The sequence below is a fragment of the Pleurodeles waltl genome, chromosome 3_1, assembly GCF_031143425.1.
Source record: "Pleurodeles waltl isolate 20211129_DDA chromosome 3_1, aPleWal1.hap1.20221129, whole genome shotgun sequence".
Taxonomy (NCBI): domain Eukaryota; kingdom Metazoa; phylum Chordata; class Amphibia; order Caudata; family Salamandridae; genus Pleurodeles; species Pleurodeles waltl.
In genome coordinates this window covers 831,700,490-831,727,547 of record NC_090440.1, presented here as the reverse complement: position 1 = coordinate 831,727,547, position 27,058 = coordinate 831,700,490, and the positions used below count along the sequence as shown (strand labels likewise).

Sequence of the window (27,058 nt, the reverse complement as noted above, 5' to 3'; positions counted from 1 at the left end):
CCAGTGTAGACTGGCTTATGCAAGGAGGCCACCATCTGTGCCCTTCAAAGCATTTCCAGAGGCTGGGGGAGGCTACCCCTCCCCAGCCTGTAACACCTATTTCCAAAGGGAGAGGGTGTAACACCCTGCTCCAAAAGGAAATGCATTGTTCTGTCTTCCTGGGACAGGGTTCTGCCCTCCTGGGGTCTAAGCAGCTCGGTCTGTGAGGTGGCAGCAGCTGTAGCTGCATTGCAAGCCTCAGAGAGCTGGTTTGGCAGTACTGGGAGTCCATGGCAGAGCCCCCAGGAGGAATGGTATTGGCTCCCCAATACCAAATTTGGAATGAGGGGACAATTCCATAATCTTAGACGTCATATTCGGGGTTACCATTGTGAAGCTACATATAGGTATTGACCTATATGTAATGCACACGTGTAATGGCATCCCCGCCCTCACAAAGTCCCGGGAATTGGCTCTGAATTATTTGGGGGCACCTTTGCTATTTCAAGGATGTCCTCCCACTTAGTAACTTTGCACCTAGCCTTCAGTGAATGAAGGTTAGACATATAGGTGTCTTATAAGTTACCTGGTGCAGTGAAAAATGGCTGTGAAATAGTGTGTGCACTGGCAGGCCTGTGGAAGGGGTTGTCTGAGCTCTGTACGGGTGGCAAATGAAATGCTGCAGCCCATAAGAATCTCCTGAAACCCCAATGACCTGGGTACCTAGTTATATTGGTTACCAGTGGTGCAGCGTATCCAGTTTAAGTCGCTCTGTCTCACTTTTAAGGCAGTTTATGGAATAGGACCACAGTACTTGGCTTCCAGACTCCACCTGCATGTACCTGAAAGAAGCCTGAGGTCTTCCCAAGCTTACTTGATACAGGTCCCTCGCACACACAAAGCCAAATGGGGAGACAAAGCTTTTACAGTGGCTGCTGCCAGAGGATGGAACTCTCTCCCTCTGAATATTAGACAAGAACCAGGTTATATGAAATTTAGGAAAATGGTAAAAACTTGGCTCTTTCCTCGTTAACTTTTTGGTACATCAAGATCAGGGTGTTTAATTATTTTGTTTGTGTTTTCTCTACTGGATGTTTTTCTATCTTTACTATTCTTGTTATTTTTTTATTCTCTTTTTATTTATTATTACGTGCTTTCTTCCCAGTGCTTTGATGCTCTTTGAGTAGGAATGCGCTTTATAAATCTCGCATTACATTACATTACATTACCATATACTAGGGACCTATAAGGGGTGGGGTCCAGTGTGCCAAATAGTATATGAAGTCACTAAACTATAGTGACAAATTTGGTACACAGAGCAATAATAAGCACTGGAGTTCTGGTTAGCAGAACTCCAGTGACACAGTCAAGCATACTGACAACACACATAGGCCACAAACTATGAGCACTGGGGTCCTGGCTAGCAGGATCCCAGTGAGAAAGTAAAAACACACTGACAAACAGGGCAAAAATTAGGGTAACCATGCTAAAAAGAGGCTACATGCTCACACTGCCCTCCTGTTGCAGGAGCAACTCAAGCCCAGGAAGGCATAACAAAGGAGTTCCTTTGGGAGAGGGTTGTTACACCCTCTCCCTTTCGAAATAGGTGTTACAGGCATGGGAGGGGTAGCCTCCCAGAGCCTCTGGAAATGCTTTAAAGGGCACAGATGGTGCCCTCCTTGCATAATCCAGTCTACACAGTTTCAGGGTCCCCCCAGTCCCTTCTCTGGCACCAAACTGGACAAAGGAAAGGGGAGAGACCACTCCTCTGTCCAGCACCACCACAGGGGTGGTGCCCAGAGCTCCTCAAGAGTGTCCCTGGCATTAGCCATCTTGGATTCCAAGGTGCGGGGACACTCTGGGAGCATCTGAGTAGCCAGTGCCAGCAGATGACGTCAGAGACCTCCCTGGTAGGTGCTTACCTGTGTAGCTTATCAATCCCGCTTTCAGGGCTATTTATGGTCTCTCTCCTGGGTGTTTCCTCAGATTTGGGTTGCAAGACTCCAGCAGGAATCATCTGTATCATTTACCTTATCTTCTACTGACGGCACTGCAGCTGAACCCTCCAGGAACTGTACGAAACTGCTTCTCTAACATTGTAACTTCAGCTCCTGCTAGCAACTGCAACAGATTCCAGGTCGTGCTTCCTCCGAGGACTTCCTGTCTTCAGCCTGCACCAAAAGAACCGAAGGAATCTCCTGTGGAGTGACAGGAGTCACTTCCCTGCTTCAGAAGGCACCTCTCTGCAGCGACGACCAGTGGCGTGGGTCCCCTCTCCAGATGACGAGCGTAGATCCTGCAGCAACAATGGTCTAAAGTGACTCTGACAGTCCCAAGGTTCAGCTCTCCTCAGTCCAAGTTAAGACCCCCAGGTCCACCTGGGTCCGGGCAGCTCCTCTTTGACGTAAAACGCCTTCTTGTGTGAACCAAGAGTTGTTGGCGGAATCCAGCGATGCAAGCAGCCTGCATCCAAAAACTCGATGTGGGATATCTCTTGCACCAAGCAGGAACCCGCAGCTATCTTCTTTGGTGCATTTCTGTACTTTTCTTCCAACCGGAGAATCCACTTTTGCACCTTCTTCCAGGTGGGCAGAGGTTCCTGTTCTTCCTTGACTCTTCATCGACTTCTGGACTTGGTCTCCTCTCTCCACAGGTCTTCAGGTCCAGGAATCCATACTTGGTTGATTGCAGTCTTGCTTGGGTCTTGCATAATTCTTCATCACGATTTGTAGTGTGTTCTGAGGAAACTTGCTGTACTTGACACCTGATTTCCTGAGCTCTGGAGTGGGGTACTTTACTTACCTTTGGTATTTTCTTACACTCCCAGTGCCCCTCTACACAGTACACTTGACTAGGGGGGGAATTCATTAGTCACATTCCACTATTTTAGTATATGGTTTGTGTTGCCCTTAGGCCTATTGCAATCTATTGTGTTTCTCACTGTTTTCACTATTCTATGACTGTTTACTTACTGATTTTGGTTACTAGTGTATATATTGAGTATAGTACTTATCTCCAAAAGGAGTATTGCCTCTAAGATATTTTGGGCTTTGTGTCACTAAAATGAAGTACCTTCATTTTTGGTAACACTGAGTATTGTCTTTTATTTTGTATAAGTACTGTGTAACTATAGTGGTATTGCAGGAGCTTTGCATGTCTCCTAGTTCAGCCTTGGCTGCTCTGCTACAGCTACCCCTAGACAGCCTAAGCTGCTAGACACTGCCTACATTCCACTAATAAGGGATAACTGGACCTTGTTTAAGGTGTAAGTACCTTAGGTGCCCACTACAAATGAGGCCAGCCTCCACAGGCAGAAACCGGTCTGTGAGGTGGCAGCAGCTGGGGCTGCCTGGAAAACCTCAGAAGGCTGGTATGGCAGTACTAGGGTTCCACTGTGGAGCCCCCAGAGTGCATGGGATTGTGCAACCAATACTAGAATCAGTATTAAGGTACAATTCCCAGGTATTAGACACCTTACATGGCCATATCCGGAGTTACTATTGTGTAGCTGGACATAGGTATTGACCTCTGTCCAGAGCACGCATAAAATGGCGTCCCTGCATTCATGAAGTCTGAGAAAATGCTCCTGGATGATGTGGGGGCACCTCTGCTAGTGCAGGGGTGCCCTCACACACAGGTACGTTCCACCCAGCCTTCAGGGTCTGAAGGCCTGACATATAGGTGACTCTAAGTGACCAGGTGCAGTGAAAATGGCTGTGAAAGGGAGCATGCACCATTTTACACAGGTTGGAATGGCAGTCCTGTAGAAGCCTTTGCATGGGCTCCTTATGGGTTGCAAAAGTAATGCTGCAGGCCTTATGGATCCCCTGGAACCCCAATGCCCTGGGTACCTAGATACCATATACTAGGGACTTATAAGGGGGCACCAGTATGCCAATTTGGGATGAAATACTGGGTTACCAGTATGTAAGGACAAATTTGGGAACAGAGAGAGCATTGGCACTGGGGTCCTGGTTGGCAGGAACCCAGTGACACAGTCAAGCATACTGACAAAACAGTGAAACATGCTGACAAGTAGGCCACAAACCATAAGCACTGGGGTCCTGACTAGCAGGATCCCAGTGATACAGTCAAGACACTGACAAACGAGCCAAAAATGGGGGTCACCATGCTAGAAAGAGGCTACTTTCTCACAATCTGCAACAAGAATATGTCTCTACCAGATAATATCGTTATCGAAGGTAAGTATCTTGAACTTTGGATCCAAAGCAGACTAGCAGTGGTTCCAGAGGCCAGGTTGTAGGAAAGTAGCCTCTTTCTAGCTTGGTTACCTCACTTTTCAGCCTGTTTGTCAGTGTGTTTGACTGTTTTCAGTGGGATCCTGCTAACCAAGACCCCAGTGTCTATGCTCTCTCCTCTAAATTTGGTTACTACTAACCGTTTCTTCATACAATAAGCATACTGTAAGTCCCTAGGATATGGTACCTAGCTACCCAGGGTCCAGGGGATCCCTATGGGCTGCCGCAGTTATTCTGCCACCCATAGGGAGCCCATGCAAAGGGTTCTGCAGGACTGCCATTGCAGCCTGCATGAAACAGATGCATGCACCCGTTATCTGGTAGAGACTTCTAGTTGAAGATTCCTTACCTTAGAATTTCCCCCAGGAGTCAGACGGGATCCAGAGATTTTTTCTTCGAGCAATACCCTTGCCCAGTGGTAGGTGGCGTCGTTGGCGTCGTAGTCACTGTGATGACATCAGGAGTAGTACATAGATGCCACCTCAGCACAGTGACGTCAGTTATTTTCTTTCTGTGCCACACGTTGATCCAGAGAGAGCTACCCTGGTCTCTTTTTGATCCAGTTTGACCATTTTGTTGAGTTTTTTGGTGATCTTTTGGTGCGTCGAGATGTTCCCAAGACCAGTCTCAAACTGTGCAAGGGCTGTCATCACGTGATGTCAGTGACGGATCTGCATCGGGTCTGTCTGTGGTGCACGGAGTGCGACCACAACCCGAAGGTGTGCTCCGAGTGGTGGGACATGCACCCGAAGGCCTTGAGGGAGCGGTCCCTCAAGCTCATGGCGGCCCGGCACTGGACTCTGCATAGGTCCCGGTCTCGCTCAAGGGGAAGGTCTTGAGACCGCTTGTGGAGACACCACCAGTCTTCTTCCTCCAAGTCTTCTGGCACAGGTAAGAAGAAATCAAAGCAGTCCTTCGACTTCACCCTGTCAATCAGCTGATGCAATGCAAGAGGAGTGTAGATGCTCAAGGCCTCTGTCTTTGGAACCTGCTCCTGGGTCCACTCCGCACATCCCCGAATTTCTGGGAGCCGGAGCGACCCCTGCCCAATTAAAGGAGTTTTATGAGGCCATGTGCCTCATTTTAGGCAGACCGATCCCGAAACGGCGCCTTTGGGCCCAAGGGGTTCGGTCGAGGGGCCTTCGGGTTCTGGGCTGGCGGCTTCAGCTCTGCCCACCGAGGTCCCCTCCGGATCCATTCACAGATCCGCACAGATGCCGGTCGTATCACTGAGATATTGTCTCACAAGCTGTCATCGATGGGAGAGATGCTGCAAAGTTCATGGGCCGATGTGGGCTGGACAAAATCGACTCTCTGGGCAGATCAGTTGCTACAACGGATGGCCTTGAGATGCCACGCCTGGGTGCATACTTCTGGTTTTTCGGGGGATGTGCAAAAGTCTCTTATGGACGGCCTTTGAGAGATTCAAGGACTCGGGCTACAGGCTCGTCCCTTGGCCTTTCTGCTGCCCCTCACCTCTTTCGGTTTCTGAGATTCGTCTTGCAAGATTCCAGCAGGACTCCTCTGCGACTTCTGCTTTGACTTCTGGCCTCCAGAACTGTGACTGGAAGCTTCAGGACCAGACAAGCTGCTTTCCTGAAGGAAGGACTCTTCAGGAATCCACCGCTGGTTTTCGTGCAGTCTTCTCTGGGTGTCTTTGTTTTCTTCGTTTCCTCTTTTTGTGTGGTTTGGGGAAAATCCAATGATTTACTCCTGAATTCCTGGTCACTGGGGGTACTGTGTTACCTACCTCTATGGGTCTCTAGTACTCCCAGTTCCCCTCTATGCATTTTACTTATCTAGGTGGGGGTACCTTGTTCACATTCCATTTTTTTAGTATATGGTTTGTGTTCCCCCTAGGGTCACTATTGGTTATTGCTATTTGCTCTGTTGTCTAACCTTTTCTATGCCTGTTTCTGATTACTAGTGTATATACTTAGTGTATTAGGTAACCCACCCTTAGGAGGTAAGTGTCTAGTATTTTTGGGGATTTGTTCCAAAAAGTACCTTCATTTTTGTACAACTGAGTGCTTTCTTTCATGTGTTTAAGTGCTGTGTGACTACAGTGGTATTGCATGAGCTTTGCATGTCTCCTAGATAAGCCTTAGCTGGTCATCCACCACAACCTCTAGAGAGCCTGGCTTCTAGACACTGCCTACACTACACTAAGAAGGGATACCTGGACCTGGTGTAAGTACCTTGGGGAAACCCACCACACACCAGGCCAGTTTCCTACACAGGAGCAGAATGTCTTGCAGAGAGTTCCTTGTACAGTCTTGCTCAACGATTCTGGGGGAGCCCTAAGGTAAACCAAAAATGGGGTTGGACACTCCCTGGGGTGAACATCAGCTATGTGGCCTAACCAGTCAGACAGAGGCCATCAGGGACCATCTATCTTGTTTCCAAGATGGCACAATCAACCAGCCACCTGGCAGAGCTCTGTGCACCTCCCTATGGAAGGCGCTGGACAGGGGGGTGGTTTCTTCCCTGTCATTTGTGCAGTTTCGCACCAGAACGGTAAGTGGGAGTTCCTGAACTGGTGCAAGCAGGATTATGCAAGAAGGGCACCAAATGTGTCCTTCAAAAGTGGTGCTGAGAGGCAACCTCATCCTACCCCTTAGACTCCTCGAACACAGGGAGGGTCACGCCTCTCCCTTGCAGGAAATCCATTGTTCTGCCTTGCTCTGCTTGGCCAGGCTCACCAGCAGGAGGCAGAACAGTATCTGGAGTTGGCAGCAGTGTGGGCTGGCAAACAGACACCTTAAGGCTGCATAGTCAGAATTCGGGGATCCTCTAAGGAACCCTCAGAATACTGGGGATCATGCAACTAGCTCTGGTATCAAACATGTTGGAATAATGCAACTACACCGATTCCAAATATGCCTAGGTTCGGAGAAGCCATTATGTAGTTGGACTGCTTGTGTTGACCATTGTCCACTATATACCTTAAGATGGCCTCCCCACAATTACAAAGCCCAAGAACTGGAGTCAGAGGTATGTAGGGGTACCCTGTTAATGCAATGGAATCCTCACACTTAGGGGCATTCACCCTGCTCTTGGGCTGAAGGGCCTGCTAGAGGGGTGACTTATAGTGTGTAAGTGCAGTGTCCAGGGTTTAGGGCAAGCCTTGTATCTAAAGTGAAAGGTGCATGCACCATTTCAAGCAGACTGCAATGGCAGGCCTGTAGGCACAGTTTGCATGGGCTCCCATGTGTGTCATAAGACATGCTGCAGCCCATGGGAGACTCCTGGTGTGCCAATGCCCCGGGTACCAAAGTACCATATACCAGGGAATTACATAGAGGCACCAGTATGCCAATCGTGGTTGTAAAAATGGTACCAGCAACGAAAATTAGGGGAGTGAGCCCAGACATTGGGGTCCTGGTTAGCACTATCCCAGTGAACTACAGTCTAAACACACTGACAACAGGCAAAAAGAGGGGGTAACCATGCTGGAAAGATGGTACTTTCCTACACAGGGTCTTCCCTTTCATTTTCTAGGTTTGACTCACCAGTGGTCACTGTTCTTCATGGCTCTGCTCTTCTAGCGTGGAAAGGTGACTCCTATAAAGGTCCCACAATGTCATATGCAGTGCACACTATGCAGATGACTGATGCAAAGCCGATGGACACCACCTAATGGCGCAGAGGTGTACTTCTTAAAAAAAAATCACAACTTGGCTATTTAAACTAATGATAAAGTCCAAACCTTCCTTTTTATTATATATGTTACCTCTAAGGCAGGCCTATCGATCCCTAAGGAAGGGTTTTATGTGTTTAAAGGTGAAACAGGTTTTTACATGGCATACCAATAAAAACACCATATTGCTCTTTTTACCATACAAAGGGTAGTAGCCCCATTTGCGAATACAGGGTTACACGTTGACAAAACAGCTTTGCTATCTTCTGAATGAAACAGCTAAAGTTGATACTTTAATGCATCAATTAGTGTGATACCTTGAACCCGGCTTGATGCCCAAGATAAGTTTAAAAAGCTGCCACTCTCTTGTGCAAAGTTAAAGTTTTCCTGTGACAGTTTATTCATTGTTAGCCACAAGACAGCCTTATGACCACCTGGGAAGAGGTGTGAACGACTTAAAAAGGAACACAAGGGCCACCTTTTGGAAGAGGTTTCATCTTTCCCTTGCAGGAAGGTCAAACAAGGTGTGGGGCCAAAAGGTGAACATCAAAGGGGAACCTGCCTTTGAAGGGCAAATGGTGAATGCACACAAGAGGTGCTTCTCTTTTTTTTCTGTTAATCAGGTTGGATTTGGAGACAGAGAGGGAGAAACTGTTGCCAAACCAGTTTTCCCATGGGTGTGTAGTTCTTAAGTAGCCATACTTGTAGTGTGTGCTTCAGAGCGCCATACAGAGAGGGGTTTTGCCAACTTGGAAGTAGGCTGAATATAACATTCAAACATAGCTAGAGGTAACACATTGCAGAAAGCTGTCGTCCGGCAGAAGGGGACGTGGTAGCGAATAGCCGCTGCATCCCCTGAGGGCCAGTCATGGGTACAAAAGCTGGCACCCCTGGACCCAGAACTGACATCACATCTTCACTGAAGAGAGGACAAAAGAAGGACGGCCCTGCTGTTTCCTAGACCGGGCAAAGAGAGGCTGCACCTATAATGGGATGGCACCTGTGTTTCTTGGACTAGCAAAGAGAGGATTGTGCCTGGGGTGCCCTGCTGTAAGAAAAGTCTTCCTGTCTGGGGCTCAGCTAAGTTAGTCAACTGAATCTTGTGGTCTTGTAACTTAAACAGAAGATGTGACTCCAAAAGCTGAAGATGCTGCCTTGGCAAGTTGGTAGCCAAGATAACCTAACTGCCGAAGCGTAGGCTGAGACACTAAGGCCCTCATTCTGGCCTCAGCGGTCTTCACTAAAGACTGGGAGGTCCTGCCGGACCGAAGACCACCAGTGTTGGCGGTCTTTCGCCAACCATATTATGACTGGTGGTGACCCTCCGCCATTTTCTGGTCAGAGAGCTGCCATACTGGCGGACAGCGGTGGATGGAGGTTGCTCCTCCGTCACCGCCACATCATCAGAACACCGCCCACCAAATGATGTGCCAGTATTCGGCGTGGCGGTGTTCTGGTGATGGGGTGGTGTCAGCGGAGCAGCCCCCATGGAACCCGTTCCCTCCCGGAGGACCACTGAGGCAGGTAAGGTGATCGTCCGATGGGGGTGGGGAGGTGTTATGTGGTGTGTGCGTGAATGGGGGTGTGAGTGTGAGTGTTTAGCGGGGGTGTGTGGGTGCCTGTATGTTTGCGGGGAGTGTGATGTGTGTAGTGGGGATGTAACATGTGTGCATGTATGTGTGCCTGTATGTGTGTGTGGTTTGTGCGTGGGGGTATGTCTGGAGGGGCCCATGGAGGTCGGGGTGGGGCAGGGGAGGGGGCCCTACCCCCTTTAAGGGGTGGTCGTGGGTGTTGGAGGTAGACTCTTGGGAGGGTGAGACCCCTATCAGTGCCAGGGAACGAATTCCCTGGCACTGATAGTGCCTACCGCCATGGTTTTTGTGGCGGTTCAAAAACCACGAAATCCATGGCGGTATGAGGGGTCATGATCCCGCAGGCGGACTAGTGACGGCTGCTGGGCTGGAGACAGTTGTCTCCAGCCTGGCGGTCGTTACCACCGTGGCAGCCGGTGTGGTTCATTGGGGATGCTCAAAAGTTGCACCGAAGTCTGCTGGAACCAGGAGAGTCATCAGAGTGCAGTTTAAGTCCATCTGTGGTGAACATTTAAAGGAAACTGCTGGTTTTGCTGTAACTTGGAGACCAGTGAAAACTGTGTTTTGACCGGACATCGAGGTACATCAAATCCCTGTGGCCAGAATCATCTCACCATGTTCATGGACTGAGGGGTGGCCCTAGGAAGACCCCAGTCACCGGACTAGCATCCTCCGCATCTTTCAGCACATTCAAGATCCTATACCCCTTGCATTTGGACCACTTTATTAAAGTCTATGGATAATGGCCCATAGATCCTGAAACTGGACTGGAGACTGGCCATTGTGACTCGCTCCTTGCCAAAATAATCTGACTGCAAGGTAACTGTCCTGCCAAGCCTGAGTTGGTCACCCAGACTGGGCTGGAGTAGTAGTGCTTACCTTTACAAAAGTTTTCAAAATAATGACAAATCAATGCTTTTCATTCAAATTGCAAACAAGCATTGGCAACTACTGTGGTTTATTATTTGGTCAATAATTCATATCTCCCAAACCCCTCGGTGGATTTTGTTTATATGGGTGTCTAAAAAGTTTTTAAAAAGTTATTTTTATAAATTGGTGTCAGATTTCGTATTCGGCTAATTTGGTACTTTTGCACTTGTTCTTTTGCTTGAAGCCACAGCTACCCAGGTTTAAGTTGTCAGGCTTTGTCAATGGCTTTGCAAACAGGCCTGACAAACTCTTGGAATCAATGACACTGTGAGAATTCACATATTAAACCACATTCCTCACATAGTGTTTTTAGACATTACAATTCTTTCTGCAGCATCTGTGGTGACTTGCACAATTGGGCTCTTAAAGCTCCATAATTTAGTTCTATCTTAGTGCATCTTACCTTTAACTGTCAAAGTGGTGTTCAGCATTAATGGCACAGACAATGACCTGTGCTGCACAATACATGTGTATATGTTTTTATTGTCTTCAATAGATGGCTGCAGTCTTAAATAGCTTGTCACATTATAGGTGCCGTCTTGGTTCTTCTCAGGATATCCAGTGCAGGTATCTTCTGAGATCACACCATATTTGCTTGTCCACCAACTTATCTCAAAAGCTTGTGGATAAAATCCTTCCATGCGACAGGAGACAGACTTTTCTGTTCCAATTTGAACTTCAACCTCTTTGGGTAACAGGCTTGATATTGGTTGAGCTGTGTGAAAAAAGCCGTAACAATTAGTTTGAAGGATCCATAGTTCGTGTTATCTTGACAAACCTAAATTAAGAAATGCAATGATAATTGTTTTCAGTAATAGCTAAATAATGGGGTGTTAGCGAGAATGCTCTCAGTTCCTAAGGACTGAGCCCAGTACTTCTAAAATGCAATCATTAACCAATTCTAAATAATTTGGATGCTTATACAGATTGTAAACTGTGATAATGGAGCTCAAAGTTGAACCTTACTACAAACAATCATAGTACAGCCTTCGATACCAATAAATACTTCTTTCCTTCCAAGGCTCATATAAAAAGAATAATTGCTCCATTGATGTAACATAGGCTCCGAAGGTAGACTAACCTGTATTTAGGTCGGCTCCGTGCCTACCCGACTTTCTGTTATGAGGCCACGCGCCTCATCTTTGGGCAGATAAACCCATCCTCTGCACTTTCGGACCCAGGAGCGTCGGTAAGGGCCCCCTCAGGTTCCATGCCGACGGCTTCGGCCTCGACTCCGGGGGGCGCCTCTGGATCCGCTCTTGAATCTGTACCGGCGCCTGGCATTGGGACAGACGTCAATGCTCCTGACATTGGTTGGGCCCGCAATCGACGTCGATCCTATGCTTATCCCCGGCGAGCCGAACAAGCATTGCTCAACACTGATTCAGTTTTCCATGGGCTCTTCTGGGCCCAGGGCGAACTCTGACCCTTCTTTCTATGATATGGATATGGGGATAGGCCATGTCAAGCTGGTATTCCAAAGGGTCCTGCGACCCCTCTACACTGAGTTCAGGATTTGGGTGATACTAGCGGACTAGATACCTCTCCTGAGGCTGTCATGCTTTATCCCCCTACTGTGGCTACAGAGGAGGGAGCTTCTTACTCCATGGTGGCAAGAAGGGCTGCTGAGATTTTGGACTTCCAGCTTCCTTCTGTTGAGGTCAGGACTAACCTGACCTCCGGATGTCCTACTGGGTACCTGGTCCAAACCCAGCACAGGGGCTCGTGTGAATAGGACGGTTGCCTGCTGCCATTGGCCTTTTGCCAAACGACCCAAAATTCCTGACCCAACATCCTACGCCTGAGAGCCTTGTGATTCAGGCTTCTTCTTCTTTTGGCGCATTCCCTTCTGCTCCCCGGATAGGGAATCAAAAAGACTGGATAACTTTGGGATTAAATTGTTTTCTTTCCCCAGTCTAGCGCTGTGGTCCGTAAACACCGCATTCCTTTTGGGCCAATACTCCCATACTCACTTGGATACAGTCACACAGGTGCTGCCTCGAGTACCGGAGGTGGCCCAGGCGGTATCTCCCAAGCTGTTACTAATGGGAGAGATGCAGCAAAGTTAATTATTCATTGTGGACTGGGCACGACCAACTCACTAGGTAGATCGGTTGTATCAACAGTGGCCTTGAAGTGTCACACCAGGTTGAGGACATGTGGCTTTTCAGGGGATGTCCAGCAATCTCTAATGGACATGCCCTTTGATGGCACCTGTCTCTTCAGAGACAATGCAGGCTCAGCGCTCGAGCACTTTAAGGATTCCCGGGCTACGGCTTGGTCCCTTGGCCTCATAGCTGTTCCTCGCCCCCCATAGTATGCTTTTTGCCCCTTTTGTGGCTACGGAAGGGGCACCCAGCCATGTTTATTTCCACCCAGCCACAGATCCACACATGCTTCACACCCTCTGCGCAGCTGTGGGATCCCACATGCTCATGAATCATGGAGCCAGCGGTCCACCCAGTCCACCACCCATGCCCTCCACTGCTTCCAAGCCTTCCTAATCCGTTAGAACATCCTGGACCAGTTGGAGGCAGGATTCGCCATCACCTGCCCCACTGGGAATCAATCACCATGGACAGCTGAGTGTTGCAAATTGTCCGAAGGGCCTACTCCCTCCCCTTCAAGACTTCTCCTCCGACCATGTCACCATCATTCAATCATCTGTAGGAGAATCATTTGGCACTTCTCTACAAGGAAGTCAAGGCTCTCTTGGCCAAGGAAGCCATATAGAGGGTCCCTGCTCCAGAAGTAGGTGATGGTTGTTATTCCTGCTACTTTCTGGTGCCCGAAAAGGACAAGGGCCATCACCCTATCCTAGATCTCTGATCCTTTAATCTCTTCCTCAGGAAGGAGAAGGTCTAGTTCAGGTCCTGTCTGCCCTGCACACTGTAGACTGGATGGTATCGTTGGATTTGCAGAATGCCAATTTTCACATTCCTGTCCTGCGGGCCCACAGACATTACTTGCGATAAGTGGTAGGTCATGAGCACTTTCAGTTAACCGTGCTCCCCTTCAGCCTTACCAGCGCCCCTCAGGTGTTGACAAAAGTGATGGTAGTGGTTGCACCTCATCTGCACAAGTTAGTCTTTCCCTGCCTCGATGACAGGCTGTTGAAGGCGAACTCACCCCAGGCTGTCGTCTCCCACCTCCAGACTACGGCGAGCCTACTGCATTCGCTGGGGTTCACTATAAACATGCTGAAATCACACCTGACTCCCTCTCAGATGCTCCCTTTCATCAGGGCTGTTCTGGAGACCCTGCAGTTTTGGGCTTATCCTTCTTTAAAGTGAGTCCAGGCTATTTAGGCTATGATCCCAACGTTTCAGCCTCTATCCTGGGTTTCGATGAGAATGACATTGAGGCTGCACGGGCCTCATGGCTTCCTGCATCCTGCTGGTCAAAATGCCAGGTGGCATATGCAGGCTCTGCAGTGGGACCTGAAGTTCCAGTGGGCGCAGCATCAAGGGAATCTCTGCGACATGGTCCAGACCTTGTAAGGGACTGCACTAGATCTGAAGTAGTGGCTATTGATCCAGATTGGGTCAGAGGCAGATCTCTCTCCCTTCCCCAACCAGATCTCTCAGTAGTGACAGATGTGCCACTCCTAGGATGGAACTGCCACAAGGAAGAGGCAGAGATCAGAGGCCTCTGGTCTCTGACGGAGTCCGGGCTCCACATCAACCTTTTTTGAGCTCCGGGCAAACCGACTTGCATTGAAACCATTCCTTCCCTCTCTCAAAGGGAAAGTGGTGCAGGTGTTCACCAACAACACCACCACTATGTGGAATGGCAACATGCATGGCGGAATAGGGTCGTGGACCATCTATCAAGAGGCTCTTTGCCTTTGGACATGGCTGGAACTCCAGGGCATTTCACTGGTGGTTCAACATCTGGTGGGCTCTCTGAAGGCCAGAGCTGACAAACTGAACCATCAATGCATAGTCTATCACAAATCGGGTCTCCATCCAGAGGTGTTGTAAGGTCTCTTTTAGCAGTGGGGAGAGCCTTGCTTAGATCTGTTTGCCTCTGCAGTGAACGTGCAATGACAGCTATTTCACATGCTGGAGTTTCCAAGGTGGCACTCGCTGTAGGAGGCTGGCCCTCTTTGTAGTGTGCAAAACTAGGCACACTGTGGACGGGGTCCAGGCAACCACACATAGGTGGTCTAATTTTTATCTCTGGAAACCAAATGCTCCAATTTTTAAGGTAGCTGGTTGAGCAGTTAGGCTAATCCAGGAGATGTGCTAAGCATTTGATGTACTCACAAATCAAATCATGCACCACACATACTCAATGAATAACTCGAACCCAGAATTTATATAAATATCTCAGACTTTTATATAATTTTTAAGACCAAAATGTCTACGTACGTTTTGAGTTATGATTTTTCAAAGTTTTAATAAAGTTAGTCTTTCTGTGCGTAATTAAGGAACATCCTGCAAAAGAAGAGACTGGTAACTCACCTGTGTGATTTTATATACATTTTTCTAGGTGTCCTTCCATATGGTACATAAGGTTGGTGGGCACACTGTGCCAGCTGAAGAGTCTCGGGCAGCTCCTGGTTCCGCCGGGAACAGTGCTGGAAAGTCTCTTGGCACAGGGTCACTTGGAGGGGCTACCTGGAAAAGGAGCTGCTTTACAGGTTTAAAGGTAGTGCCTTTGGGTCCCCTTGGGCTGTTGAGGTTGCAAGGGGTTAGGGACCTGGGGCACACAGCAGGTTACGCAATGCAGGGCTCAGGGAGGCCGGATGCAGGACGAGTTGGACATCTTGGATGCTGTGCACAATGGAACCCTTTGAAGCTGGAGGTAAGTCTTCTTCGGGGGCCTTGCAGGATGATGAGGAAGCTCTGGTGGGAGGTCCAGGGTGTCTCTGAAATCCCTCCCCTGGGGCTTCCTCCTGGTCCAGTTGCAGCTCTCAGTGAGCTGCTTTTGGTGGTGTCCTCACACTGACTAGTACCTGGGCTATTGGCACACTTGTAGGACTCATCCGGGGTGCTGTTGGTGTGTTGTCGGGTCTGGCTGTGACTTCCGGTTGTGGAGATATCAGCTGGTTGGGGAAGTGACCCTCACCAATTTGCTGGTTCTTTGCAGGTTTCTTTGCTTCTTGAGTGGTGCCTTCACACAGGAGGGGGATTTCAGGCTAATTGCTAAGCTTGGAGGTCCTTGGGGTCTCTTGAGGTCAGTCCAGTGGTCAGCTCCTCCGCAGTGGTGATTGTCGGGACTCTGGAGTAGCAAGCAGGGGTCTTGGAGCCTCTTCTGGTGCAGCAGGTCCTCTGTTCTTGTCATGTCGGGTTCTTTGGTGCTGTCTTCTGTTCCGATGAATCTGATTTCTTGGTCTAGGGGAGTGTAGGAAAGAACCATCTTGGTGACCACTCTCCTGTCCATAACCACCCCAGGGGTGGTGCACAGAGCTTCTCCAGTGGGTCCCAGACTTCAGCCATCTTATTTTCCAAGGTTTGGGGACACTCTGGTGGCCTCTGAGTGGCTAGTGCCAGCAGGTGACGTCAGAGACCCCTCCTGATATGTCCACACCTAATAAGGTAGCCAATCCCCCTCTCAGGGTTATTTAAGGTCTCTCCTGTGGGTTTCTCTTCATATTCTACTTGAAAGTTTCCAGCAGGAATCCTCTGCAACTCCTACTTTCTCCTCTGACCTCGGATCGACCGCAGACTGCTCCAAGAACTACTGTAACAGCAAAAAAATCCAGAAGGGCTACTTTCTTCTGCAACTTCAGCTCCACCCAGCAACTGCAGCAGTTTCCACGGTGTGCATGCTCTGGAGACTCCTTATCTTCACCCTGCTCCAGAAGGACTGAAGAATTCTCCCGTGGAGTGACAGAAGGTATCTGCAAGAGCAGGGAAGTGACTCTAAGTCAACGACCGGTTCTCTTGGACTCCTCTCCTGGTGACGAGCGTGCTCCTTGGAACTCAGGTGGTGGACCCCTTCAACAAAGACTGTCCTAAGGTCCTGCTGTTCAAATTTGGAGGAGGTATGAGCTTGCCTTCCCCGATTGCGACAGTATCCCTGTGCACCATTTCATCTTCCCCTCCTGAGGCCTCTGCACGAAGGATTAGTGCAAATAGTGCACACAGCCTGGCCCAGGTCACCCAGCACTCTATCCTGTGATGCTCAACTAGCTGAATTGTCCAATGGCGGCGTGGGACCTTCTTTTGTAGTGCTACAACAACCGCAATTAGCACCTTCTTTGTCCACATGTCCTGGGACTTCCGTGGGTGCTCTCTGGTCATCTGTGGGTTCCCTCCAGTGTTGGGAACCCCCTCTGCCTCCTCAGTCCAAGTTGAGGCCCCCAGGTCTTTCCTGGGTCCAGGCAGTGCAAGACGCGACTTTACTTGAACCAAGGCTTGTTTGACACATCCAGTGCCGAAATTCGCCTGCATCCAACATCTCTTTGTGGGATATCCATTGCATCATGCAGGAACCCACAGCCATCTTTCTTTGGTGCATTTCTGCTGTCTTCGTCCAACCAGGGACTCTTCGATTGCACCCTCTTCTAGGTTGGTAGGGGCTCCTGTCCTTCCTGAAACTTCTTCCGACTTCTTGACTTGGTTTAATCTCTCTTTGCAGGTCTTCAGGTCCAGGAATCCACCAGTTGTTGTTTGCAGCCTTGCATGGTTCTTGCAATAATTCTGATCATAACTTGTAGTGTGTCCTAAGGAAACTTGCAGTACTTTAAAATACTCCTACTTTCCTGGGCTCTGGGGTGGGGTACTGACCTTTGTGGTTTTCTTACTCTCCCAGCAATTCACTACACTTTTCTAGGGGGGGAATTTGTGATTCACATTCCACTTTCTTAGACGAAAATAGGTCTAGGGGCAACACAAACCATATAATATTGCATTCCATAGCATTTCCTATTGTTTGCACTATCCTATGTTGTAGGAAAGTACCATCTTGCCTGGCATGTTACCCCAATTTTTACTTGTATGTCATTTTGTTTTTGCCTGTCTCACTGGGATCCTGCTAGCCAGGACCCCAGTGCACATAGTCACTACACAGGGACACACATTCAGACTACAAACTAACTGTATCACTGAGGCTCTGCCTTCAAAATTGTCATTATAGGCCACAAGTAATTTTTACCAATTCTAATTGGCACACTGGAACACCCTTATAATTCCCTATTATATGGTACCTAGGTACCCAGGGTATTTGGGTTCCAGGAGATCCCTATGGGCTGCAGCATTTCTTATGCCACCCATAGGGAGCTCAGAAAATTCTTAAACAGGACTGCCACTGCAGCCTGAGTGAAATAACGTTCATGTTATTTCACAGCCATTTTACACTACACTTAAGTAAGTTATAAGTCTCCTTTATGTCTAACCCTCACTTGGTGAAGGTTAGGTGAAAAGTTACTGCATGAGGGCACCCTGGCACTAGCCAAGGTGCCCTCACATGGTTCAGGGCAATTTCCCTGGACTTTGAGTGCGGGGATACCATTACAGGCGTGCACTACATATAGGTCAATACCTATATGTAGCTTCACAATGTTAACTCCGAATATGGCCATGTAACATGTCTAAGATCATGGAATTGTCCCCCCATGCCAAATCTGGTATTGGGGTGCAATCCAATGCATCCCCAGGGCTTCAGCATGGAACCTGGGTACTGCCAAACCAGCTCTCTGGGGTTTTCACTGCAGCTACTTTTGTTGCCTACCCTCAGACAGGGTTCTGCCCTCCTGGTCTGGGCAGCCCAGTCCCAGGAAGGCAGAACAAAGGATTTCCTCAGAGAGGGTGTTACACCCGCTCCCTTTGGAAATAGGTGTTAAGGGCCTCAGAGGACTAGCCTCTCCAGGCCTCTGGAAATGCTTTGAAGGGCAGAGATGGTGCCCTCCTTGCATAAACCAGTCTACACCGGTTCAGGAAACCCCCAGGCCCTGCTCTGGCATGAAACTGGACAAAGGAAAGGGGAGTGACCACTCCCCCGTCCATCACCACCCCTGGGGTGGTGCCCAGAGCTCCTCCAGTGTGTCCTAGACCTCTGCCATCTTGAATGCAGAGGTGTGAGGGCACAATGGAGACCTCTGAGTGGCCAGTGCCAGCAGGTGACGTCAGAGACCCCTCCTGATAGGTGCTTACCTCTCCCTGTAGCCAATCCTCCTCTGAGGGCTTTTTGCGGTCTCTCCTGTGGGTTTCTCATCAGATAACGAATGCAAGAGCTCACCAGGGTTCCTCTGCACTTCCCTCTTCATCTTCTGCCAAGGATCGACCGCTGACTACTCCAGGATGCCTGCAAAACCGCAGGAAAATAGCAAGAAGACTACCAGCGACATTGTAGCGCCTAATCCTGCCAGCTTTCTTGACTGTTTCCTGGTGGTGCATGCTCTGGGGGCTGTCTGCCTTCACCCTGCACTGGAAGCCTAAAAGAAATCTCCAGTGGGTCGACGGAATGCTCCCCCTGCTAACTCAGGCACCAAACTTCAGCTTCAATGGTTCTCTGGGTCCCCTCTCATCTTGACGAGCGTGGTCCCTGGAACACAGGAGCTGGATCCAAGTGTCTCTTGCAGTCCAGTGGCCCTTCCTGTCCAAATTTTGTAGAAGTAAGTCCTTGCCTCCACTTGCCAGACAGTAATCCTGTGTACTGCGTGAAGTGCAGCTGCTAGGGCTTCTGTGCACTTTTGCAAGGAGTCCTTCGTGCACAGCACAGCCCAGGTCCCCAGCACTCCGTCCTGCATTGCTCAACTCACTGAGTTGACCACCAGCTTTGTGGGACCCTCCTTTGTAGAATTGAGACGACTGCCATGCTCAGTTTTCTTTAACCCGTGTTCAAGTACTTCTGCCAGTGCTGCCTTCTTGTGCATGGGCTCTGTGTTGCTGAGGGTCCCCTCTGTTTCCTCTTCCAAGTGGCGACCTCCTGGTCCTTCCTGGGCCCGGGCAGCACCCTTTTTCTTCAACTGTGACCTTTGCAGCTAGCAAGGCTTGTTTACGGTCTTTCTCCAAAGAAACAACTCTGCACAGAAGATGTCCCACAGCGTGCTGGAGGATGCAAAGGAGAAGTTTGTGGCACCTTCCTTTGTTGCAGAATCTTCAGCTTCTTTGACCTGGAGGCAACCATTTTGCACATTCATCCAGGGTTTAGTGGGCTCCTGCCCCCTCCCCCCCGGACACTTTCGTGACTCTTGGACTTGGTCCCCTTCCTTTACAGGTCCTCAGGTCAAGGAATCCTTCTTCAGTGCTTTGCAGTCAGTTGTGGTCTTTGCAGAATCTCCTATCACGACCTTAGTGTGTTTCTGGGGAAGTAGGGTCACTTTACTCCTACTTTTCAGGGTCTTGGGGTGGTATCTTGGACACTCTTAGTGTTTTCTTACACTCCTAGCGACCCTCTACACACTACACTAGGCCAGGGGTCCCTAAGTGGTTCGCATTCCACTTTCTTAGTATATGGTTTCTGTTGCCCCTAGGCCTATTGCATCCTAATGTATTCTACAGTGTTTGCACTACTTTTCTAACTGTCTACTTACCTGATTTTGGTTTGTGTGTATATTTTGCGTATGCTACTCACCTCCTAAGGGAGTATATCCTCTGAGATACTTTTGGCATATTGTCACTAAAATAAAGTACCTTTATTTTTAGTAACTCTGAGTATTGTGATTCTTATATCATATAGCACTATATCATAAGTGGTATAGTAGGAGCTTTACATGTCTCCTAGTTCAGCCTAAGCTGCTCCGCTATAACTACCTCTATCAGCATAAGCTGCTAGAACACTACTAATCAGGGATAACTGGACCTGGTAGAAGGTGTAAGTATCACTAGGTACCCACTATAAGCCAGGCCAGCCTCATACAGTTACCTATGGCTACAGTGGCACTTTCCTACATACATATATATTTCATCCAAAGCAGTGTAGTTTGCCGGTGTGTTTCCAGACCACTGGTGGTGCTGTGAATGGCGCTATAGATATATATATAGTTGTTTATCCAAAGGAAGGGGAGAGAATGCATTTCATACTGGAATAAAGTATACTACAACAGGCTTTATTTTGCAGGGGCAAGGTCTCTGAGGAATTGTTTTGTCAATATTGATGCTGAGTACAGAGAAGCCTGCTCAGCATTGTGCCCAGTAATCTTTTTCTAAAGATAGCTTAATCTTACTAAATAGATATATAACTATATAGCTATATACATATACTGTATACCTATCTACTCTATCACATGAATCAAAGAACACATTGTGTTGTTGTTGTCTAAACCTGTGCTGCATTACATTTGTGGATCCAGAATCGGAGTCAATAATTTAGCATACCTTATTTATAACAGTACAATACTTCATGTCCGAGCCAACAAGTTCTATTGGTGAAAAGACATTTTTAAATATTGTCATAACATAATCATTCCCTTTACCTCTCCCCTTGCGTTACAATTTTAAGGTTAATCAGTGTAGTTGATTCTATTTTGGTCTGGTGTATTTTTAAATTAAATTCTAATTTTCCATTCAAAATGCATCTCAAGTTGTTTAAACTTAATAAAGCATATTTACATAATAAGCTTGTGACTTACCAGATACTTGCAATCGAAATATCCCTTCAGCTTTAGATGGAGTAACAAAGACCACACATTTGTATTCCCCTTCTTCATTTATCTGTATACGTGGAAGATGAAGCGCTCCATTCCCTTTCTTGATCTCCTCTATTAACATTGTTGATCCAGATCTTTTTGCCACATGTACTCCCCTATTTCCATCGAATTGATATATTGTTTTTTCTACTTCCTTCAGTCTGTAGTACCATGTAATTCCTATTATTCTCAAATCCCAGACCTGTGCGCCGAATTTACATGGTAATGTAACGTTTTCATTCATCAATACTTTTATTGGTTCAGCATCCAATATCTTCAAATCCTGGGATTCTTAAATAAAACAATACAAATCATTAGAAAGAGATGTGATTTGAACGTGTGAACACATATTTCAAGAAAGGTTGACACGATTATTCCAAGAAATAGAAACGAAGAATACCAAAATCTACCATAATTACTCTGCTTACCAACAGTCCTCCTAAAGTTACCAGCCAGTCACCCATGATGCACACAAATTTTAGAACACCACAAAGGCATTGTGGTGAAAGCACCTTAGCCACACCAACGAGCTAAACCAACGAGCCTAAATCAAAGATTTCTTTCTCTAGGCTTGGCAATTTTAATTTTCATATAAAAAAGAGATACTTTTGCATAACTTAAAAACGGACTGGGACTCGTCCCTTCGGGAAAGTAATAATGTTTTGGCGTCTCGAGGAGTATTCACTAGGCATATAAACGTATTGCAGTGGCTTATTGAGAAGGGGCACCATAGAAAAAGAAGTGGCAAGACTGATAACTGTATACTTCCTGCCTGTTCCAGCCCTGCAATTCTGCTTCATGCCTTAAAAAACAAGCACTGGGAAAGACAACGGTCTCACCTACATCACCTATTGGCTTGGTCATTGTTTTTAGTCACGGTTCACAGCAGCAGACTGCTGTGCAGAGTGGCTGATAGCTTTCTTTAAGAAAGCCCTGTGATGCAGCCAATGCTGGTCACAACTAGTACTTAATTTTATTTCCAACGGGAAAACAAGGCACATCTACACCCTCATGTTGCACACCTCACTCTCTCCAGCATGACCCTGCGCTCCCACCAGGAACTTTTAAAAAGTGCTATGAAATAGCCAGCACTGGCCGCGTCACAATGCTTTTTAAAAAAAAAAAAAAAAAAAAAAAAAAACTTTCAGCCATGCAGCACAGCAACTGCACCGCTGTGCAGCAATACTAAGACATTGACAAAGGCAATAGCTTGCATAAGCGAGCCCCCTTAACTTTGCCAATGCTTGTTTACTTTTGCCACTCATTGCTGCAAGGGGCATGGGGCAGATGACCGTTTGGAGATGGCTTTTGCAACCTTCAGCATTGGTCTTCGTTGCCCTAACAAAACGGGGGCATGTTTTATACCAGTACCCCAGCTCAATGTTTGCAGCCCTTTAACTCCTATATGTAATCAACAAGTTGAAGATATGACCAAATGATTGGGGAACGTGAGAGACTGTGAGGGGATCACCTCAGTCAGTCAGTGGTTCACTACTTCTGATTAAAAAATGACATACCTGTATGTGCCTCGAATACACCAAAATAAAGTGTAGGTATCCTTTGCTTTCTGCACGCAGTTTATCTGTGCATTGTCCTAAAGAAGCCTTCCTACAACAAAATGTTGTATTTAGAATCTTTAATGTAGAATGTTTATGGGTGTAAGAGAAGGGAAATGGTGTAAGGATTCTAATAATGGCAGTTGAGAAGTTCCTGCCTAAGGCAAAGTCTGGAATATACCAAGCTTATGAATACCTATAGGAAGCTGGCTGTGCACACTAGATCTCATTTTGATATAGTATATACACAGAGTGCAAGGGTTCCCCAAGAGGCTTGGCAAAGGCAATAATAGATAATACTAATGCTCTATTTGTGGTAGTGTGGTCGAGCTTTTAGGTTTATTCGAGGGTAGTGTTAAGCATTTGTTGTACACGTACAAGCAATAGGTGAAAACACACACTGAATGACTTAACAAAAGAATATTTTTCTATATAAAAACCTATTGGCCTGGAGTTAGTTTATTTTAGAACCACAAGATTCATTTAGCAGGTAAGTACTGTAGGAAGCTGGCTCTGTATATACTATTTCAAAGTAAGAAATAGTGTGCGCAGAGTCCAAGGGTTCCCCTTAGATGTAAGATAGTGGCAAAAGTAGATAATTCTAATGCTCTATTTTGTGGTAGTTTGATCGAGCAGTAGGCTTATCAGAGGGTAGTGGTAAGCATTAGTTGTACACACACAGGCAATAAATGAGGAACACACACTCAAAGACTTACTCCAGGCCAATAGGTTTTTATATTGAAAAGTATATTTTCTTAGTTTATTTTAAGAACCACAGGTTCAAGATTTACATTAAACACTTTAAATGTAAGATACTTCACTTAGATACTTTAGGAACTTTGAATGAAAACAATATCATGAACAGTCTTTGTAAAAATGGCAATAAGCTATTTTCAAAGTGGACACAGTGCAAAAATCAACAGTTGCTGGGGGAGGTAAGTAAAGGTTAGGCCTGAAGGTAAGTAAAACACAAGTCTCAGTCCTGGGGCATAGGCAGCCCACTGTTGGGGGTTCAAGGCAACCCCAAAGTTACCACACCAGCAGCTCAGGGCCAGTCAGGTGCAGAGGTCGAAGAGGTGCCCAAAACACAGGTGCCTATGGAGAACAGGGGTGCTCTGGTTCCAGTCTGCCAGCATGTAAGTACCTGCGTCCTCGGGGAGCAGACCAGGGGGGGTTTTGTAGAGCACCGGGGGGGGGGGGAAACACAAGAAGGCACACAAAGTACACCCTCAGCGGCACAGGGGCGGCCGGGTGCAGTGAGCAAAGCAGGCGTCTGGTTTTGTATAGGTTTCAATGGAGGGACCCAGGGGTCACTCTAGCGGTGCAGGCAGGCACGGGGGGCTTCTCCGGACAGCCACCACCTGGGCAAGGCAGAGGGTTGCCTGGGGGTCACTCCAGCATCGAAGTTCTGTTCCTTCAGGTCCTGGGGGCTGCGGGTGCAGTGTTGGTTCCAGGTGTCGGGTCCTTTGTTACAGGCAGTCGCGGTCAGGGGGAGCCTCTGGATTCTCTCTGCAGGTGTCACTGTGGGGGGCTCAGGGGGGTCGTCTCTGATTACTCACGGGCTCGCAGTCGCTGGGGAGTCCTCCCTGAGGTGTTGGTTCTCTGAATCTCGAGCCGGGGGCGTCAGATGCAGAGTGAGAAGTCTCACGCTTCCGGCGGGAAACGTGCAGTCTTTGGAAGTTGCTCCTTGTTGCAAAGAAGTAGCTGGTTTTGAACAGGGCCGCTGTTAAAGGGAGTTTCTTTGTCCTTTAGTCCAGGGTTGGGCCACGCTTCAGAGGTCACTGGTCCCTGTCAGATGCGTTGCTGGAGCAGGTTTTTGAAGTTGGAGACAGGCCGGTAGGGCTGGGGCCAAATCAGTTGTCACCTTCCTCCTTCTCTGCAGGCTTGTAGGTCAGCAGTCCTTCTTCTTTCTTCAGGTTGCAGGAATCTGATTTCCTGGGTTCTGGGGTGCCCCTAAATACTAATTTTAGGGGTGTGTTTCGGGCTGGTGGGGAGTAGCCAATGGCTACTGTCCTTGAGGGTGGCTACACCCTCCTTGTGCCTCCTCCCGTCGGGAGGGGGGCACATCCCTAATCCTAGTGGGGGAATCCTCCAAACTCAAGATGGAGGATTTCTCAAGGTAGGGGTCACCTCAGCTCAGGACACCTTAGGGGCTGTCCTGACTGGTGGGTGACTCCTCCTTGTTTTTCTCATTATCTCCTCCAGCCTTGCCACCAAAAGTGGGGGCAGTGGCCGGATGGGCGGGCATCTCCACTAGCTGGGATGCCCTGGGGTGCTGTATCAAAAGGGGTGAGCCTTTGAGGCTCACCACCAGGTGTTACAGTTCCTGCAGGCTCCAGTACAGGCTTTGTTCTTGGCCACAGAGTGACAAAAGCCCTCTCCCCATGTGGCCAGCAACATGTCTGGTGTGTGGCAGGCTGGCAGTAACTGGTCAGCCTACACTATTAGTCGGGTAGGTATTCAGGGGGCTTCTCTAAGATGCCCTCTGGGTGTATTTTACAATACATTGCACACTGGCATCAGTGTGCATTTATTGTGCTGAGAAGTTTGGTACCAAACTTCCCAGTTTTCAATGTAGCCATTATGGAACTGTGGAGTTCGTGTTTGACATACTCCCAGACCATATACTCTTATGGCAACCCTGCACTTACAATGTTTAAGGTTTTGCTTAGGCACTGTAGAGGCACAGTGCTCATGCACATATGCCCTCACCTGTGGTATAGTGCACCCTGCCTTAGGGCTGTAAGGCCTGCTAGAGGGGTGACTTACCTATGCCACAGTGGTTGGCATGGCACTCTGAGGGGAGTACCATGTCGACTTAGTCATTTTCTCCCCACCAGCATACACAAGCTGTGAGGCAATGTGCATGTGCTGAGTGAGGGGTCCCCAGGGTGGCATAAGACATGCTGCAGCCCTTATAGACCTTCCCTGGCATCAGGGCCCTTGGTACCAGGGGTACCAGTTACAAGGGGCTTACCTGAGTGCCAGGGTTGTGCCAATTGTGGAGACAAATGTACAGTTTAGGGAAAGAACACTGTTGCTGGGGCCTGGTTAGAGGGTCCCAGCACACTTTCAAATCATAACTTAGCATCAGCAAAGGAAAAAAGTTAGGGGCTAACCATGCCAAGGAGGCATTTCCTTACCAGTACATTAAATGAAAGGTACTTTACACAGTAATACATAGAACTTAGAATGGAATGAACAATGTAGAACAATGTACACAGTTTTCTTTAAAATTGCAAAAAGCTATTTTAAAAGTGGACACTGCAATTTTGAACAGTTCCTGGGGGAGGTAAGTAAAGTACAGATTTTGAGGTAAGTAACAAAACTTACAGGTTCAATCTCCAGGGCATAGGTAGCCCACTATTGGGGGTTCAAGATAACCCCAAACACCCAGAATCTGCAACACAGGGCCAGTTAGATGCAGAGGTCAAATAGGAGCCAAAATAACGTGGGGCCCTATGGAGACAGGGGGTCTCCGGTCTGCTTGCACGTAAATACGTGTGTTGTCAGAGGGCAGAAAAGGGGGTGGTTAAGCGAGCACTGGGAGGGCACAAAGTAGGCACCAAACACAGACCCTCAGGAGCATGGGGGTGGCCGGGTGCAGTGTGCCAACAGGGCGTCATTGGGTTCTCAAAAGAACTCTATGGAGGGACCCGGGGGTCATTTATGTGCTGCAGGCAGGTCACAGGGGGGCCATTTGCAAGCTGCCTACTGGGCAAGGGTGAGGGCCACCAGCTGGTCGTTGCTCCACCGCTGGCTGGTTTCTCTCAGGCCTGGGGGCTGCAGGTGCAGTGCTTCTCCAGGCATCGGATATATTTGTCCCGGGGATTTCCTCTGCAGGCATCATCATGGGGGTGCAGAGAGGTCAGCCCAGGGTGGACACGTCGTCTGAGTTGCCTGGGGGATCCTCTCTGGCTAGTGGGTTTCTCTAGACACGGACCGGGGGCGTTGAGTGCAGTGGTTGGACTCCTAAGGTACTTACACCTTATACCAGGATACCAGGTCCAGTTATCCCTTATTAGTGAAATGTAGGTAGTGTTCTAGCAGCTAAGGCTGTCTAGGGGTAGCTCTAGCAGAGCAGCCAAGGCTGGACTCGGAGACATGCAGAGCTCTTGCAATACCACAATAGTCAAACAGTATTTATACACAATAAAAGACAATACTCAGTGTTACTAAAATAAAAGTACCCTTATCTTTGGCCTTGTGTCACCAAAAATATCTTAGAGGCAGTACTTTTGGAGGTAAGTATTATACACAATATATACACTAATAACCAAAATCAGGTAAGTAAACACTCATAGAATAGTGCAAACAGTAGAAAATACAATAGGTTGAAATGGGCCTACGGGCAACACAAAACATATACTAAAATAGTGGAATGCGAATGTTGAATTTCCCCCCCCCCCCCCCCCCCCCCCCGGGCAAGTGTAGTGTGAAGAGGGGTGCTGGGAGTGTAGGAAACCACCAAAGTTAAGTAAAATACTCCTGCTTTCCTGGGCTCTGGGGTGGGGTAAAGTACA

At 48.1% G+C, this 27,058-nt stretch overlaps 1 protein-coding gene across 1 annotated transcript in view; it reads right to left on the bottom strand.

Moving 5' to 3' along the window:
- LOC138284670 (CD276 antigen homolog) overlaps positions 1-27,058 on the bottom strand; it is a 177,267-nt gene that overhangs the window by 125,452 nt on the left and 24,757 nt on the right. Inside the window, exons 2-3 of the mRNA XM_069223738.1 lie at positions 20,923-21,270; positions 10,804-11,115 (exon numbers count right to left, since the gene is read on the bottom strand). Coding sequence (XP_069079839.1) covers positions 10,804-11,115; positions 20,923-21,270 — 660 coding nt within the window. The remainder of the gene's footprint in view (positions 1-10,803; positions 11,116-20,922; positions 21,271-27,058) is intronic.